This window comes from Danio rerio, chromosome 23 (assembly GCF_049306965.1).
Source record: "Danio rerio strain Tuebingen ecotype United States chromosome 23, GRCz12tu, whole genome shotgun sequence".
Classification (NCBI taxonomy): domain Eukaryota; kingdom Metazoa; phylum Chordata; class Actinopteri; order Cypriniformes; family Danionidae; genus Danio; species Danio rerio.
In genome coordinates, this window is record NC_133198.1 from 22,407,826 (window position 1) to 22,423,540 (window position 15,715).

At 36.3% G+C, this 15,715-nt stretch overlaps 1 protein-coding gene across 2 annotated transcripts in view; it reads right to left on the minus strand.

Annotated features, from left to right (window-relative positions):
• Positions 1–2,295: 2,295 nt before the first annotated feature.
• dnah12 (dynein, axonemal, heavy chain 12) overlaps positions 2,296–15,715 on the minus strand; it is a 52,602-nt gene continuing 39,182 nt past the window's right edge. For both annotated transcript variants that reach the window (XM_021469932.2, XM_073938802.1), the window contains exons 58-74: positions 15,001–15,193; positions 14,751–14,923; positions 14,519–14,659; positions 14,261–14,419; positions 14,024–14,168; positions 13,765–13,915; positions 11,510–11,763; positions 11,280–11,420; positions 11,059–11,196; positions 9,042–9,275; positions 6,847–7,035; positions 6,644–6,747; positions 6,356–6,560; positions 3,456–3,593; positions 3,278–3,369; positions 3,124–3,191; positions 2,296–2,563 (exon numbers count right to left, since the gene is read on the minus strand). In XM_021469932.2, coding sequence (XP_021325607.1) covers positions 2,370–2,563; positions 3,124–3,191; positions 3,278–3,369; positions 3,456–3,593; positions 6,356–6,560; positions 6,644–6,747; positions 6,847–7,035; positions 9,042–9,275; positions 11,059–11,196; positions 11,280–11,420; positions 11,510–11,763; positions 13,765–13,915; positions 14,024–14,168; positions 14,261–14,419; positions 14,519–14,659; positions 14,751–14,923; positions 15,001–15,193 — 2,719 coding nt within the window. In that variant the 3' untranslated portion in view covers positions 2,296–2,369. The remainder of the gene's footprint in view (positions 2,564–3,123; positions 3,192–3,277; positions 3,370–3,455; positions 3,594–6,355; positions 6,561–6,643; positions 6,748–6,846; positions 7,036–9,041; positions 9,276–11,058; positions 11,197–11,279; positions 11,421–11,509; positions 11,764–13,764; positions 13,916–14,023; positions 14,169–14,260; positions 14,420–14,518; positions 14,660–14,750; positions 14,924–15,000; positions 15,194–15,715) is intronic.

Below are 15,715 nucleotides of genomic sequence, written 5' to 3' on the forward strand. Positions count from 1 at the left end.
TTCACCACATGATATAAAACCTGTACTCTCAGAAAGAGGAAGATGTGCATTGATTAAACAAAGCAATTTCACCAGAGATACACATTAACACTCTGATGTATGAATTATTAAATCAATCCAGACAGAAAATTGTTCCTTTGTACCTACAGGAAATAAACAAACTTCCTTTGTGCCTAAAAAAACCCCATTGTATTCTTTTTTGGAAACAGGCTCATATACAGGGCATGCGGATAGTATTTATAGCGCTTCACTTTTTCACAATTCTTTTGTTACAGCCTTATTCCAAAATGGATTCAATTAATTTATTTCCTCAAAATTCTACACACAATACTGCATAATGCCAATGTGAAGAAAGATTTTTTGAAATTGTTGCAAATTTATAAAAAAAAATAAAAATAAAAAACTGTAAAATCACATGTACATGCTGTAAGTATTTACAACCTTTGCCGTGAAGCTCTAAATTGAGCTCAGGTACATTCTGTTTCCACTAATCATTCTTGAGGCGTTTCAGCAGCTTAATTACAGTTCATCTGTGGTAAATATATATAAGGTTTTATATGAATCTATATAAGGTCTATATAAGGTCCCAGGGTTGACAGTGCATGTCAAAGCACAAACCAAGCATGAAGACAAAAGAATTGTTTGTAGACCTCCGAGACAGGATTGTCTCAAGGCACAGGGCTAGGGATGGTTACATAAAAATTTCTGACCCTCTGAAAGTTCCAATGAGCACAGTGGCCTCCATCATCCATAAGTGGAAGATGCTTGGAACCACCAGGACTAGAGTCGGCCATCTAAGCTGAGTGATCGGGGGAGAAGGGCCTTAGTCAGGGAGGTGATAAATAACCTGATGCTCACTCTGCCTGAGCTCCAGCGTTCTTCTGTGGAGAGAGGAGAACCTTAAAGAAGGACAACCATCTGTGCAGCAATACCCCAATCAGGCCTGTATGGTAGAGTGGCCAGACGAAGCCACTCCTTGCCTGGAATTTGCCAAAAGGCATCTGAAGGACTCTCAAACCAAAAGAAACTAAATTCTCTGGTCTGATGAGACTAAAATTGAACTGTTTGGAGTGAATGCCATTTCACTCCAATTACATTTGGTGAAAACCAGGCACCGCTCACCACCAGGCTAATACCATCCCTACAGTGAAGCATGGTGGTGGCAGCATCATGCTGTGGGGATGTTTTTCAGCAGCAGGAACTGGAAGACTAGTCAGGATAGAGGGAAAGATGAATGCAGCAATGTACAGAGACATCCTGAATGAAAACCTGCTTCAGAGTGCTCTTGACCTCAGACTGGGGCGACAGTTCATCTTCCAGCAGGACAATGACCCAAAGCACATCATCAAATTATCAATGGAGTGGCTTCACAACAACTGTGAATGTCTTTGAGTGGCCCAGCCAGAGCCCAGACCTAAATCCTATCGAACGTCTCTGGAGAGATCTGAAAATGACTGTACACCGTAGCTTCCCATCCAACCTGATAGAGCTTGAGAGGTCCTGCAAAGAGCAATGGGCAAAAATTCCCAAAGACAGGTGTGTGAAGCGTGTGGCATCATATTCATAAATAATTGATGCTGTAATTGCTGCCAAAGGTGCATCAACAAAGTATTGAGCAAAGGCTGTGAATACTGATATACATGTGATTTTTCAAGTTGTTTATTTTTAATAAATTTGCAACAATTTAAAAAAAAAATATTTTTTCACATTGTCATTATGGGGTATTGTGTGTAGAATTTTGAGGAAATAATTTTTTATCCATTTTGGAATAAGGCTGTAACATAAAAAAAATGTAGAAAAAGTGATGAATACTTTCCTACTTTTTCTACAGTGAGTTTTACCATTTTTTAATCCATTCAGGTTATCTCGGGGTCTGGTGGAAGCACTTTTAGTTTAGCTTAGCATAGATCAGCATCTCATAAAAAAAGAAAAATTTTATTAAGATAATTTTTTTTTAATTAAAAATTAAAGCTTGACACTTCTGTAGTTACATTGTGCACTAAGACTAATGGAAAACGAAAAATTGCTGTGAAAAATAACTTCATCAGTCAAAAATCACCCTGTCACACACCAAAATTAGTAAAGCAGTTTCTTGAAGCTTAAAACATTACAATAATGGATTGGCAGCCCACAGCCCTGATCTAAACCTGATTGAAAATCTCTGGAAAATCCTTGGAGATCAACTTATGGCTAAGAAACATGGCAGTCAGTGAACCATGGGAAAGACTGGAAGAAGTATTGAAGGCAAGCAAATAAAATGTGTCTGTGTTTGTCAAAAAAAATAAAAAAAATCAGTTGCTGAGATATTATTTTTAATAGATACATTTGTATATCCACATGTGTGAGAACAGTAAATAAAGTGTTTGTGGTCAATCATCCAGCTGACACAGCAAAGCTACGCCTCTCTTGATCCAGTGCTGAGGACGTTTGCTAGTAGGAAGCATCATGGTGATCACAAAGTTGGTTGAATGGCCAGTGGTGGACAGTGTACCTTTACGCTCACTGGTCTTGTAGAGGGGACACACATAGACACTATGGGGCTGGTCCATGGCCTTCTTGTCCGCTGAAGACAGAATTTGTGACATTTATGAGATTTGTGACATTTAAGCGTATACAAAAGAATGAAATATTTCATGGGAATGTAATTAATCAGTATATACAGTGCTCAGCATAATTGAGTACACCCCATTTTGAAAAAATTATATTTTTATCCATTTCTTATTGAATATAGGCAATGCAATTTGATGCATTTAAACAAAACAGATTTATCAAACAGATATATTTATTAAATTAATATTTTAGTCACCAAACATAAAAAAATACAATACAACCTACAAAATTTTAACAAAATGTTTACTTTTTTTGTCTCTCTTGATTTTTCCTCTTCTTTAAATTTGTATTTAATATTTTTTTTATAACATAAATGTGAGTGCTCTAGTTTTTGGACCGTTATCGTAAGTTATTTTGTTAGATAAGCTCCAGATTTGGCTTCATTACTGACTAAACTAATGCATAATATTGTATATAAATATAAATATAATATTGTATAGCTTCTTATTAAAAATATAAATTTAAAAGATAGATTTGTGAGCGGTGTACTTATATATGCGGAGATGATCGTACTTGGTTTGATCCAAATGATGGGGACTGCATCAAATAAAACTTTGGGATACTGTTCGGCCAACACTCCACTGCAAACAAGAACAAATACATTAAAAACTTAAATAGTTATGTATAATTATGTCATTCTTCTTCCAACCAAGGAAAAGCTTCTTGCCTTTTTTTATCCCATCGCGCTCCATCCAAGAAAAGGCCATGAATGTATACTCCATCTTCTGGAGACGAGTCAGAGGTGTCAAACGGCAGAACCTAAAGCAATTACGAACAAAATGATGCTCTTAAAATGTTTCAAATTAATGTACAACAAACCTAAAGACAATTGTAACAGAGAAGACCTCATAGTTAAAGCCCAGTAAGTCAATGGGGATGGAGTATTTCCTGGCGTAGTTCTGCAAGGCACCTGTTATGAAAGCCTGAGTGAAGAAAAACCCAGATAACCAGAATACATGGGGCTTCTGGGTGTCATACCAGTCCTAGAAAAAGAAGAAGACAACTTATTTCTGATACAATTTACTGCATTCAGTCAAAAAGAATAAATGTTATTGTGTAACATTGTTGTATATCATAGGTCTTAAACTCGATTCCTGGAGGGCCACAGCTCAGTTTTGCTATGACCCCAATCAAACACAGCTGATCCAACTAATCAAGGTGATCAAGACTACTAAGGTGAGTCTCAAATTGCATACTTATGCACTATTCTACGCCATTTTGCAGTATAACACTCTAAAAAACGTTGAGTTATTTATTTAACCCAATGGTTGAGTTAAACATTTTTGGTGCTTTGTTGGAATATTTTCAACCTTTATTAGATTATTTATTAATAACCTAACTGGTTGAGTTAAATATTTGGTGCTTTGTTGGGTTATTTTTAACTTTTATTTGGTTATTTAGTTAGTAATTCAACAAGTTGGGTTGTAAATTAGATTTTTAACTGTCAGCTGATTCAACTGACACAAAACAGCTGTATTAATATGCATGTGTAATTTTGTTTTTGCGTTTTAATGTTGATTTAAGCTCTAACCCAAGAATATTATTTTCTTGTCAAATGACCTCTCCGTGTCGTGTTTTTATATCCGGTCTACTTCCAAGACCATCTTTTAGAAGCATTTGGATGTGGTTAAAATGTATTGTAAATTGTGGACACTGAGTGAAGCTTGCTGCAGCTGCTGGACAGCCTCTACAGCACACAGAACTCCAATTTCTGCTCAATCAACACATGCTTTTCTGCTTGCACAGTTTATAACTGTCTGTACTTTGTTCTGTTTCTTTATTGTTTGTGATTCTTGATTTATTTTAACAGAAGTTTCTGGAATTAAAATGTAATGGAAAAAAGCATTTTCAATATTTTTGAAAACTGTAAGTTATTTATTTACCCAGCCATAATTATAAAATTAATAGTAGTAATAATAGCAATAGTAATACCAGAATGAAAAAAATAACATTTAATTAGAATAATCCAATGCATTGGATTAAATTATATAACCCAATACATTGGGTTAAAATAACCCATAGGTGGGAAGGTGCTATGATAACCTATAGTTGGGTTATAAGGGTATTTTTAACCCAACTATTTTAACAGAGTAGCGTTCGCACTGAAAACTCTAATAATACTAAATACACATTAATTACCCAAATGATGCACTTATTCAACTGTTAAAATAAGTGAGGAATGATGGACACTTCACACAATCAACGACCGCAGCTTTGCTCACATATCAGAAGGGGCTGAGCTATCGGGCTCTCGTGTTGGATTACTTTATTTATTTTGGATTGTGAAAGCAAAATTCCCCAACGAGAGCTATAATACCGCCTCCCGAGAATCTCGTTATACTCATGGCAGGAATTATTTGGTACTTTGGTCATTTATTTCACTAATTTGTTAAATGTCATCAGGGAAATGGTTTGAATTTCTGCTTAGTAAAAAAAACCCCGTAAGTGTTCCATTTAGGATGACACTACATACATATACTATGCTGTTGAGTGTGTAAGTGCATAAATACACAGTGTATCATTTGGGATGCAGGTATAGAGATTAGGTAGGTGTGAGTTGAAGGTGGTTGGAGCTAAACCGTGCTGAGCTGTGACCCCCCCACGAATTGAGTTTGAGACCATTGTTGTATATTGTGCAGCAAGAAGAAGCACATGGTCCTTTAGAAATGATTCTGATGTGCTCATTTGCTACTCAAGAAATATTTTATTACAGATTGTAAAAAAAAAAAATTGAATATTGAGGGAAAGTCCATTTATTTCATTAATTTGTTTCAAAAAGTGAACTTGTGTGTTATATTAGTTCACTACACACAAAGTGAAAAATTTCAAGCCTTCATTTGTTTTAATTTGAATGATTATAGATTAAAGATTTAAAAAAAAAACTCAAATCCAGTATTTCACAAAATTAGAATATTTCATGAGACCAATAAAAAAAGATCTTAAATGCATGTTGGCCTTCTGAAAAGTGTGTTACTGTTCTCTAAATTTGCTGTACTTAAAATGTTCTGCTAATTCATTGACCCACAGTCAATACAAGATGCACAGTCAATGAAGATTTTTCTTCAGTAAAACATTATAACAATATCTTTATCTAAAACCGTAGTCCTTAGTGATTCATAAAATGCATTATAATATTATAAATAATGTTTGTATTCTTGCACAGACCATTGTTTCACTTCAAAGGCTCATCAGGATATCATCACAGATATTCATTTAGTATGTCTGTATATGTTTTTATATTTGTGAAAGTGCTGTTTGCCTCTGACTTGCATTCTATAAATCGCTAACAAATCATTTTTTGGTTCTATTAACTATGAATAGTTCCTGCAATATAATATAAAAATATATACATTAACAAGAAGAATGGCAGCATGGTGGCTCAGTGGTTAGCACTGCCGCTTCACAGCAAGAAGGTTGCTGGTTTGAGTCCCGGCTGGCCCAGGTGCCTTTTTTATGTGGAGTTTGCATGTTTTCCCCGTTGCATGTAACCGCTGCGTAAAACATACTGGAATAAGTGGCAGTTCATTCTGCTGTGACGACCCCTGATAAATAAGGGACTAAGTTGAAGGAAAATGAATAAAGGAATACGAAGAATATTTATATGCTACATAATATAACTATATTGAAGTCTAAAATACTAAGAACACATAACAAAGTTGACAGAATTCTGCACAACTTCTCTCACTAAACCAATTTTTGCAAAAAATTTTTTTTCACGCAGTTCTCTGTCTGTGTGGTCACTGACCTGCAAAAACTTGAGTCTGGCCAGGAAGTCATTGACATAGCTACCCAATGGCTTGAGACTGGGATAGGAGCATTTGGCCCACTTTTCTGGCACTTTCCCCACCAACAGACTGCCGGCTACAGCCTCCAGCTCTGCATCCATCACCACCAGCCCCTTAATGGCCTTTATTAGATTCTGTAGACTCACACGTATGGTACTGCTCAAACTGAGAGATAAAAACACACAGAGAAGTTACAATCCAACACACATCTTCCCTGAATTGGTAATTGTGGATCTAAAAGGACTCACTTGTTGTAGCGCTGCATCTCCTGCACGAGCACCGTATTCATGCTCTCCTCATAACACACAGGAAACTTGACGAGGGCAGACTCGATGTCAAAGTTACCTGGAAGCTGCATGGGTCAAATGGGAATGTCAATAAATCACCGGCACATATGCAAACTGCATTTGTATGCCAATAACAATGTATAATTTAATAAAGGACGAGTTACTTTAGAAAGGATGTCATTAGCAATGTCCAGAAGGGTGCTGTCTCCGCCAGAGCCTCCTCCGCCCTTTGAGCCTCCACCTTGCGTCAGAAGGAGGGAATCGAACAGGAGTTTTGTCTGTTGAAGGTCTTTGGAGATGTCCACGTTCTCATGCATGCCAAACACCTCGGGATGCTGGGTAAATGGGAGTTTCTGTGGAGCATACACAGTTTTAAGCCCTCCTGTGAAATTTGAATTATTTTTCAAATATTTCCCAAGTTTTTAAAGGAACTAGGACATTTTCACAGTATTTCCTACTATATATTTTTTCTTCTGGAGAAAGTCTTTAGTGTTGCCAGATTGGGCGGTTTCCCACCCAGTTGGGCGGTTAAATTGTGCAGGTAAAAAATGGCATAGGCGGGTTGAAAAAATTTGGGTGGTTTTAAAATGACTTTTATATGCAACTTATTAAACAAAACGTAACTGAACAGCAGTTCATCATGACACTAATCTCCATAGTTTTTTTTTCACAATTGACACCAAAAACAAACATAGAAGTGTTGCCTGATTGATTAGGCAGCATCTAGTTATGTTTAAAAGATTTTAAGATGCCAAGTAAGACAAATGTATACCCCATTTCGAAAGTAAAACATACTCTAACATTAAGCAGTGTGTGGGTGAGAGGGGGGCAGTGTTTCGATGAGATTTGGTTATGTTGTGGTTCTGTTCTGTTGTTATTTGCTGTATGATAGTTAAATTAACTGGGTTAATTTTGATTTAAATAAATGAAAATTAAATAAAATATTAATCTAATATTTTGGGATTTTTTTGCGTGTTTTGGCAAGTTTTGGACAGCCTTTTGGCTGGAAAAAGTCAGCTATATCTGGTAACACTAAAATGATTTTCTTACTCAGATTTTTTGTCTTTTTTCAAAACATTCCTAAATCAAGAATAATTTTCTAGACAAGCAGAACATATTGTTTTGTTTTCAGAAATAATATGCCAAAATTAAGCAAGTATTCCTAAAAACAAGCAAAATAATCTGTTAATGGATTAAGCAAAATAAACTTATGTCAAAAGGGAAAACAAGATTATTTTGCTTACCCCATTGGCAGATTATTTTGCTTGTTTTAAGGAAAAACTAACCTAATATTGGGATATTATTTTCAAAAACAAGACAATGCTTCTTGATATAAGAATTTTTAGATATTTGAACAAAAAAATACATTTTATGTATTTTTATGTATTTAAATTTGGCTGGAAAAGCTGTTTTTTAAAGATAGTATGTTTAGAATATTATTTATATAAAGATTTATTTTTTGATTGGCTACAGTACAAAGCACTCAAATCCAGTAACATACCTAATTATCCAGATTTGCCAAGTTAATCTAATTAACCTAGTTAAGAACTTAAACAGCACTTTAAGCTGTATTCTGTATATTGTAAAAATGTGTACTCTCATCATGGCAAAGGCAAAATAAAAAAACTATTAAAAATGATTTATTTATGATTTATAACTATTATATTAAAGCATCTCTCCATTAAACAATTTTCTTCTTTTTAGATTAAAACTGAATATTAATAGTAATAATAATCCTAAATTTGAATAAAAATGAATTGTATTGTGCATAATTGTTTCAGCAAAGATTGTAGTCATCTTTAGGACAGCTCAAGTTTGGCCCCAGCCTCTGCAGAAAATATTAGCAGACCCCAAACACCAGTGATGGTGTCACGACCACAAGCGATCTAACCTTCATAGATCACTGGAGAACATTCACATTCAAGCTGCGGTCACACTAGAGTTTGATAATGCGAATTCTGTTGTATGGCGCAGCGAAAAGGGGTGGGATTAAACAAGATGATTAGACATTAAAAAAGCGAGCGATTGCTCCATGTTTTAAATTTCTGTCCAGAGAGGTCATGTTTTGATCCTTGATTGGTCTCACGCAGTCAAGTGATGCCACTTCGCAGGTCAGAGTTCACCAAGCTTGAACTTTGCATAGCAGCAAACTGCAAAACTTGACGCATGACCCCGCGTTTCCAGTTCTGCAATATGGACATTACTTAGACAAAGTAAACTCTGACAAAAAGATTACTTTTAATTGTGAAGTGAAATCATGTTTGCAATCTGTAAAGCTGCTTTGAAATGATATGTATCATAAAAAGTGCTATACAAATAAACTTGAGTACTTGGTAATTGAATAACATGAAAGTTGCACCTTGATAAACTCTACATAGTCTTCGTAGATGGACTTTGGAGGTGCGTGATATTTGCCACTAGGGGAGAAGGAGTAGCGTGGGTGGTCAATAACGTCTTTGTTGTAGAAGTCAGCGAGGATCGTCATGAGGAGGCGACGGTCCCAGTCATCTGTTACACGTCCTCCATAGTTACACTCTCCTGTGAGATATGTGATGGCCTCAAAGGGAACTTCCTGGTACTCATTCACAAAGAGCTGAGGAACAAAGACAGCAAAAAAATTACCTTCTTTGCTGTTCGTTTAAAAGATTTCCTTTTGTTCCATGCTTTAATTTGGATTGAGCGTCAAAACATTTTCCAGATATTTTAAAACTTTCATCACAAGATTTTATTCTTCATTTTTTTAAATAAAAAAAGTTAAATAAGCTGAAAAAAAAATAACAGCATTTATTATTTAAACATTTTACACTATCATCCATTCACATACTTGTATCAACTGTCAGTGACATTTTTCTGACCCTATTGTTATTAGGTCTGTGTGCTTGATGTACTGTAAAGCAGTGGAGGGGGAACACAAGGGCCAGGGTGGCACAGGCCCACTCAAACCGAAGGCTGGCCCATTCAAAAAAAAAAAAAAGGATAAATCCTAAATAGAAAGCATGTCATTAATGTATGCAGAATTATAAATGAAATTTAATATTGTTGATTAACAACATCCTTTTAGTCATTGTTTGTCAATAAAATTTAAATTTCCCCACTGCATAAAAAAATGGAATTGTCCAACTGATTATTCTTATTTGCTGGTCAAGAAAGGAGATTATAAGTAGTAAAATATATAGTGTGAGAGGTATGGTAATATAATTGCATTGTTTTCAGCATAAAATTAAAACCTTTGTTTGGTCAGTTTTCATTGTAGCTAATGTTTTGGGGATCGTTTGAATCTGACACGTTAACTTGCAAGAAATTTGAAAATATTAGCAAGACATACGTTAATTATTTGTAGTTAACATCAAAACTTTATGTAAACAGGCTGAATTCAATATACTCAAGTTCCGCCTGCTTCGTGGGATACAACATTCAGAAGGAAAATATGTATTTTTGCTTTCACATCTTGAATGATAATATCTGCGTTCTATCAAAAAGTGAGTGCTTTGGCACTCTGGATATATATAGTTAATGTTAGAATTATTAGCCCCTCTGAATTATTAGGTCCCCTTTTTATTTGTTCCCCAAATTCTGTTTAACGGAGAGAAGATTTTCTCAACACATTTCTAAACATAATATTTTCAATAACTAATTTCTAACTTATTTATTTTTATCTTTACTATGATGACAGTAAATAATATTTTACTAGACCTTTTTCAAAACACTTCTATACACCTTAAAGCAACATTTAAAGGCGTAACTAGGCTAATTAGGTTAACTAGACATGTTTGGGTAATCAGGCAAGTTATTGTATAACGATGGTTTGTTCGGTAGATTATAGAAAAAAATTGCTTAAAGGGGCTAATGACTGACCTTAAAATGTTTTTTTTTTTTTTTTTTTTTAATTTTAGATCTGCTTTTACTCTAGCTAAAATAAAACAAATAATAAGAAAAAATATTATCAGACACAGTAAAAATTTCCTTGCTCTGTTAAACATAATTTTGGGAAGGGGTAAATATATTATAAATATTATTATTATTATTATTATAAAGCCGATATAAGAGAGTAGATAATAGACTTAATTCTAAAGTAGGCACCAAGGACCACCCTATTCGTTCACCCAATTTAAAATTTCTGGCCTCACGTCTGCTGTAAAGTGCTTAAAATATGAGGGGTTTTATTGAAGGTGCCATAGAGTGCATTGACTCTATATGTTAAATTGTTCTCTGATATCTACATAATATGTGGCTTAGGTCAATAAAAAAAAAAATCTTCAAAACAGTTTTATATACCTACACATGACCAAAAAAACACCTAATGAAAGGCTTGGTTTTGACCATTTTGCTCAAGAGTTGTGCAAAATAATACTGCGGTGCAATTGAAAGTGCTTTACCTGCAATTGTCTAATACTAATGCGTAGGTCTGACTCGTTAAACCCATATGGAATGTTCCATCCCAATGGCCCAAACTTTTTCCTCTCCTGCACAAGGGCATGAAAGAAACAAACCCCATACAGGAGCTTCTCCCAGACCTATAAAACAATAGGTAGTTACAACTACATAAAGAAACAGGAGGCACAGTCAACAAAAGTCCACAAACTGGCATTCCACTCACCAGCTCCTTCTTAGGACATCCTGCAAAGAAGTCAGCATCTGAGATGGGGTCAGACAGATACGACTGCAACAGGTTTAACCTCAAGCCGGTGGGAGGCTCATTGGTCATCTTTACCCCATTCTGCAAGATGGTCACTGGAAACTGAAAGCAAATAAACTCACAAACTGACTGACTGACTGACTGAGGAAGAAGATGATTACAAATTAAGTACTGGACCCATGAATTATTACCCTGGGTGATGGGTAACTGGTAAGCCAAAGACGAAAGTTTGGATGGCATGTGTCAGGGCTGAGGTCTTCGCAAATCTTCTCCAGAGTGGACATCCAGGACACGGCCAGGTGGCAATTCTGTAAGCACACCCAGGTGCCATCCTTCATGGCTGAGCGTATCAACTTCACGGCTATGGGACCCTGGCCTTGTCCCAGGGAAATAGATTTAAATTGGGAGCCACCCATGTTCTTGTCATTGGCAAATTTCAGCAGACCTGGGGTTAGGCAAAATCATTTAAGGCTGGATTACACTACACAACTGCAAAGATTGTTACTTCAATTGTAGACAATGCTAGAATTGTGCAAATTAATTGAAATGCAATTTTAGACTCAATTATGAAAAACAATAATCAAAAGAAAAATCATTCATAGCATCATATCCTGCCCCTTTTCCAGCAGTCTGCATTCCTTCCTTCACAAAGCCCAATTTCACATGAAAATCAGTAAAATCATATACTGCGATTTTTAAAGGATCATCTTTTAAATTAAGGTGCTTGCCTAAATGGTCAAATATACAGCAATTCTTAGTGATTTTTCACAAATAACCCTGTTTGTTATTTCATAAACAAATAAAATAATTAATTAATAAAAGAGTTGAGAATTAAAATGTGTAATGTATACCAGTACATCGAAGCTGTGTGGCTTTTAAACTGACAGTGGGTAAATTCCTGCTGATTACTACCAAAGTCCATTTAAGACAAGTCATTTTATTTATCTTGGGCAGTATGCCCAGGCCAAAGACTATAGAATACACAAGACATGTCACTTGTATCTTTTTGAATTGGGAAAAGTGTTACGATCAAAATGGTGAATAAAGCCCCGCCTACTATTACAGAAGCTTATCATCAATCGATATAGACTGGCAATACTCCGGGGTTCAATTTCAATTCAATTCAGTTTCAATATATAGATACAAAAAGTTTTGGTCATATAGTCACTTGTAACTGTTGAAATTAGTCTTGATTACAATGGGCAATGCAATGCAAGGCATGGGAAGTTTATTTATACAGCACCTTTTTATACACAGCGGCAATTCAAAGTGCTTTACATAAAAAGGAATAAAAGAGAAAAGTATAAGAAAATAAAAACAAATACATTAAAACAGATAAAAACAGATTAAAATGTGTTAAAAACGGGTTATAAAAATGCAAAAAGTAAAGAAGACACAATAGTGTGATCTGTTGGACGTAGCACAGTGCTCATTCAGCAAAGGCACAGCTAAACAGATGTGTTTTCAGTCTTGATTTGAACTTAAATAATGTTGGAGCACATCTGATCGTTTCTGAAAGCTGATTCCAGCAGCGAGGGGCATAGTAGATGAAGGCGGATTCACCCTGCTTTGACCGGGTGACTTGACTGCTTTGACTAATATTTGATCAAAATATTAGTGACTGTGATTTTGGACATAATCGAGCATCACTATGTAATGCTTCAATTGGTGCATCTCAATCATCTACCTAGGTTGTGAATCAGTGTTGAATACATGAATTGCCCACTTTGAAGAAGCCTGGCTTACTCATAACTAGTGGTTCACGAGCATAATCTTCAACATGTTTGCCCTTAAATATTAGATTTGAACAGTTTTTTTTATATTGTAGAGTTTACAATTGAAAATAGTAGGTACTCTTTTATTATTACCAAAACACTGACTGAAATGACTGAAAGGTATTGTCCCATTTAATCCAGCAGCTAGCTCTCTGCAACTCTCACAAGGTCGCCCACTGAAGTTCAGCAGCACTGTTTCCGGTCAGAACCTGGACGGGAGATTACATAGGAAAAACTAGGTTGCAGCCGGAAGTGGTGTTAGTAAGACCAGCAGGGGGCACTCATGCTAACGCCCCAGTAAGGACTATATACTGCTCAGTGAGTACCATCTTTCAGATGAGACGTTAAACCGAAGTCCTGACTGTCTGTGGTCATTAAAAATCCCAGGATGTCCTTCGAAAAGAGTGGGGCTTTAACCCCGGCATCCTGGCCAAATTTGACCACTGGCCTATGTCCGTCATGGCCTCCTAACATCCCCATATAATAATTGGCTTAATCACTCTGTCTCCTCTCCACCAATCAGCTTGTGTGTGGTGTGCCGTCTGGCACAATATGGCTGCTGTCATGTCATCCAGATTGATGTTGCACACTGATAGATTCCCCCCAAAAATCGTGTAAAGTGCTCTGAGCGTCCAAAAAAGCACTATATAAATGTAAGGAATTAAACTTACTAGCCATAGGATCTGCTCCAGGAGAGAGAACAAACACCAGTGGAATGGTGCAGTTGGAGTCATTGTAGCTCTTACTCAGGTCAAAAGGAGGGGGTTCGACAAATATCTTTCCCAGTTTGTCAGTCACAAACTTGCTGATTGCTGGTTCGATCTGACAAAAATGAAAAAAGGTACAATCATTGTTCAGGTGAGTGAAATGCTACCATGTAATGCAGAATGTTGAATATGAAAAGTAAAGGTTAACTCAATAAGAGCTCACTTTGTCAGGTCTAAGACATCTGTAAATGATCATCTTTTGAAGTTCGTTGAGTTTATCACACCAGGGCTTGGGCAAAGCTGTGTTGAATGGCTCCTTGCTATCATAAATGGGCAGGAAACTCTCAGGACTCTTAATAAAGCTCTCCCTGTATTCAATCCAAACAAAGAGTCATCATCCTCAGCACAAAGCTTGATGTAACATGCAAATATAACATTTGACTTATTTAAGTTGACATACTTAATGCCATTAAGGGCTGGAAGATCACTGGCTCGGCAAATCTCATCCCAGCTCTTGTCAGGGAGCCAGTTTGGATCAGGGTTGGGGATGCTGTTCTGCAGTCCCACACCACCAGTGAGCAGGAACATAAATTCAGAGTATTCAATCTCCTTTTTAGCCCTTGAAAAGATCAAGTTCATTGCACAGATTTATTCAACACCATATATTACTACGTCAGTAATATAACAGTGACACAAAGCCTGATTTGTTTGAACTTACAGCAGTAGGTTAGAACAGAGCAGGAACGAGAAGAGGAGTTTGTCCTTCTCGAAGAGCGAACGGCACACGTTGCAGTAGAGGTTATAGGTGAAATAATCAATCAGGTATCGGAGTCTTTTCTCTAGATTCTTTGATTTGTTGCTGTGAAAGGCATGTAAATGAGTAAATGCAAGGAAAAATTCAACAAAAAAAAAAAAAGTTAATTGTAAACTCTTGAGCAGTTATTCCCCACCTGTCAAGAATGGAGTTGACGTAGAGGTTGACAAACCAGTTGAGAGAGTATTGATACATGGGGTCGATGTTGGCCAGGTCTGCGATAGTAAAGAAGAGGATGGAGGAGTGTTTGGCGATGGCTCTGTAGCCCTCCCTCGACTCGGCTATTTCAATCTCAGTCTTCTCTGCGATCTAAATAATAAATTCACAACTAGGTTTAGTCATGGTATTGATAAAAAGATTATTTCAAAACCAGCTCTTCGCCAAACCTGCTGTTTCTTGGTAATCTCATTAGACATGAGCTTTGCAGCGTCCAGGATCTGGATGGCACTCTCATCTTCCAGGATGTTCCCCTCTGAGGACTGCAGAGTCTCCAGGATTTGGTCCTCAATCTCCTTAAGCTGCTTCTTATTGGCTGCAGACTGCAGGATCAGGGCATTTCTCTCCTCCTCTAATTCGGGCCTGAAAACAGAAGAGAAATTTCATAGAGGGACTTTAATTGAATAATAAATCACACTCTAAGGAAAGTGATGCCAGAAACTGCTTTACATTAAGAAATGTGCTATATTTATTCATTATACCATAAGATTTAAGACATTAAGTCATGCTACCAAATTTATTAATTTTTTTAATCATAAGTATTTTGTTTTAGAGAATCAGTGGCTAATCAGTGGCTAATCTTATTTATGTTTTTTCGATTATACCCAGTGCAGTCTATGCTTTCCCCTTGTCACGATCACCAGCGATCTAATTATCATAGATCGCTGGAGAACTTTCACATTACATAGAACTACAAATCTGCCATTAAATGGACTACAAGATTCAGTCATGCACCACTACCACACCTGGCCTGGATCCCTATGATTGCAGACAGACACAGCTGAAGCTACTCATGAACTGATTGCATGGACTATAAAGTCAACACACAGACACAAAGATATTGCTAAGTCTTGTTTTACTGAACTGTGAACATTACGATGTGTT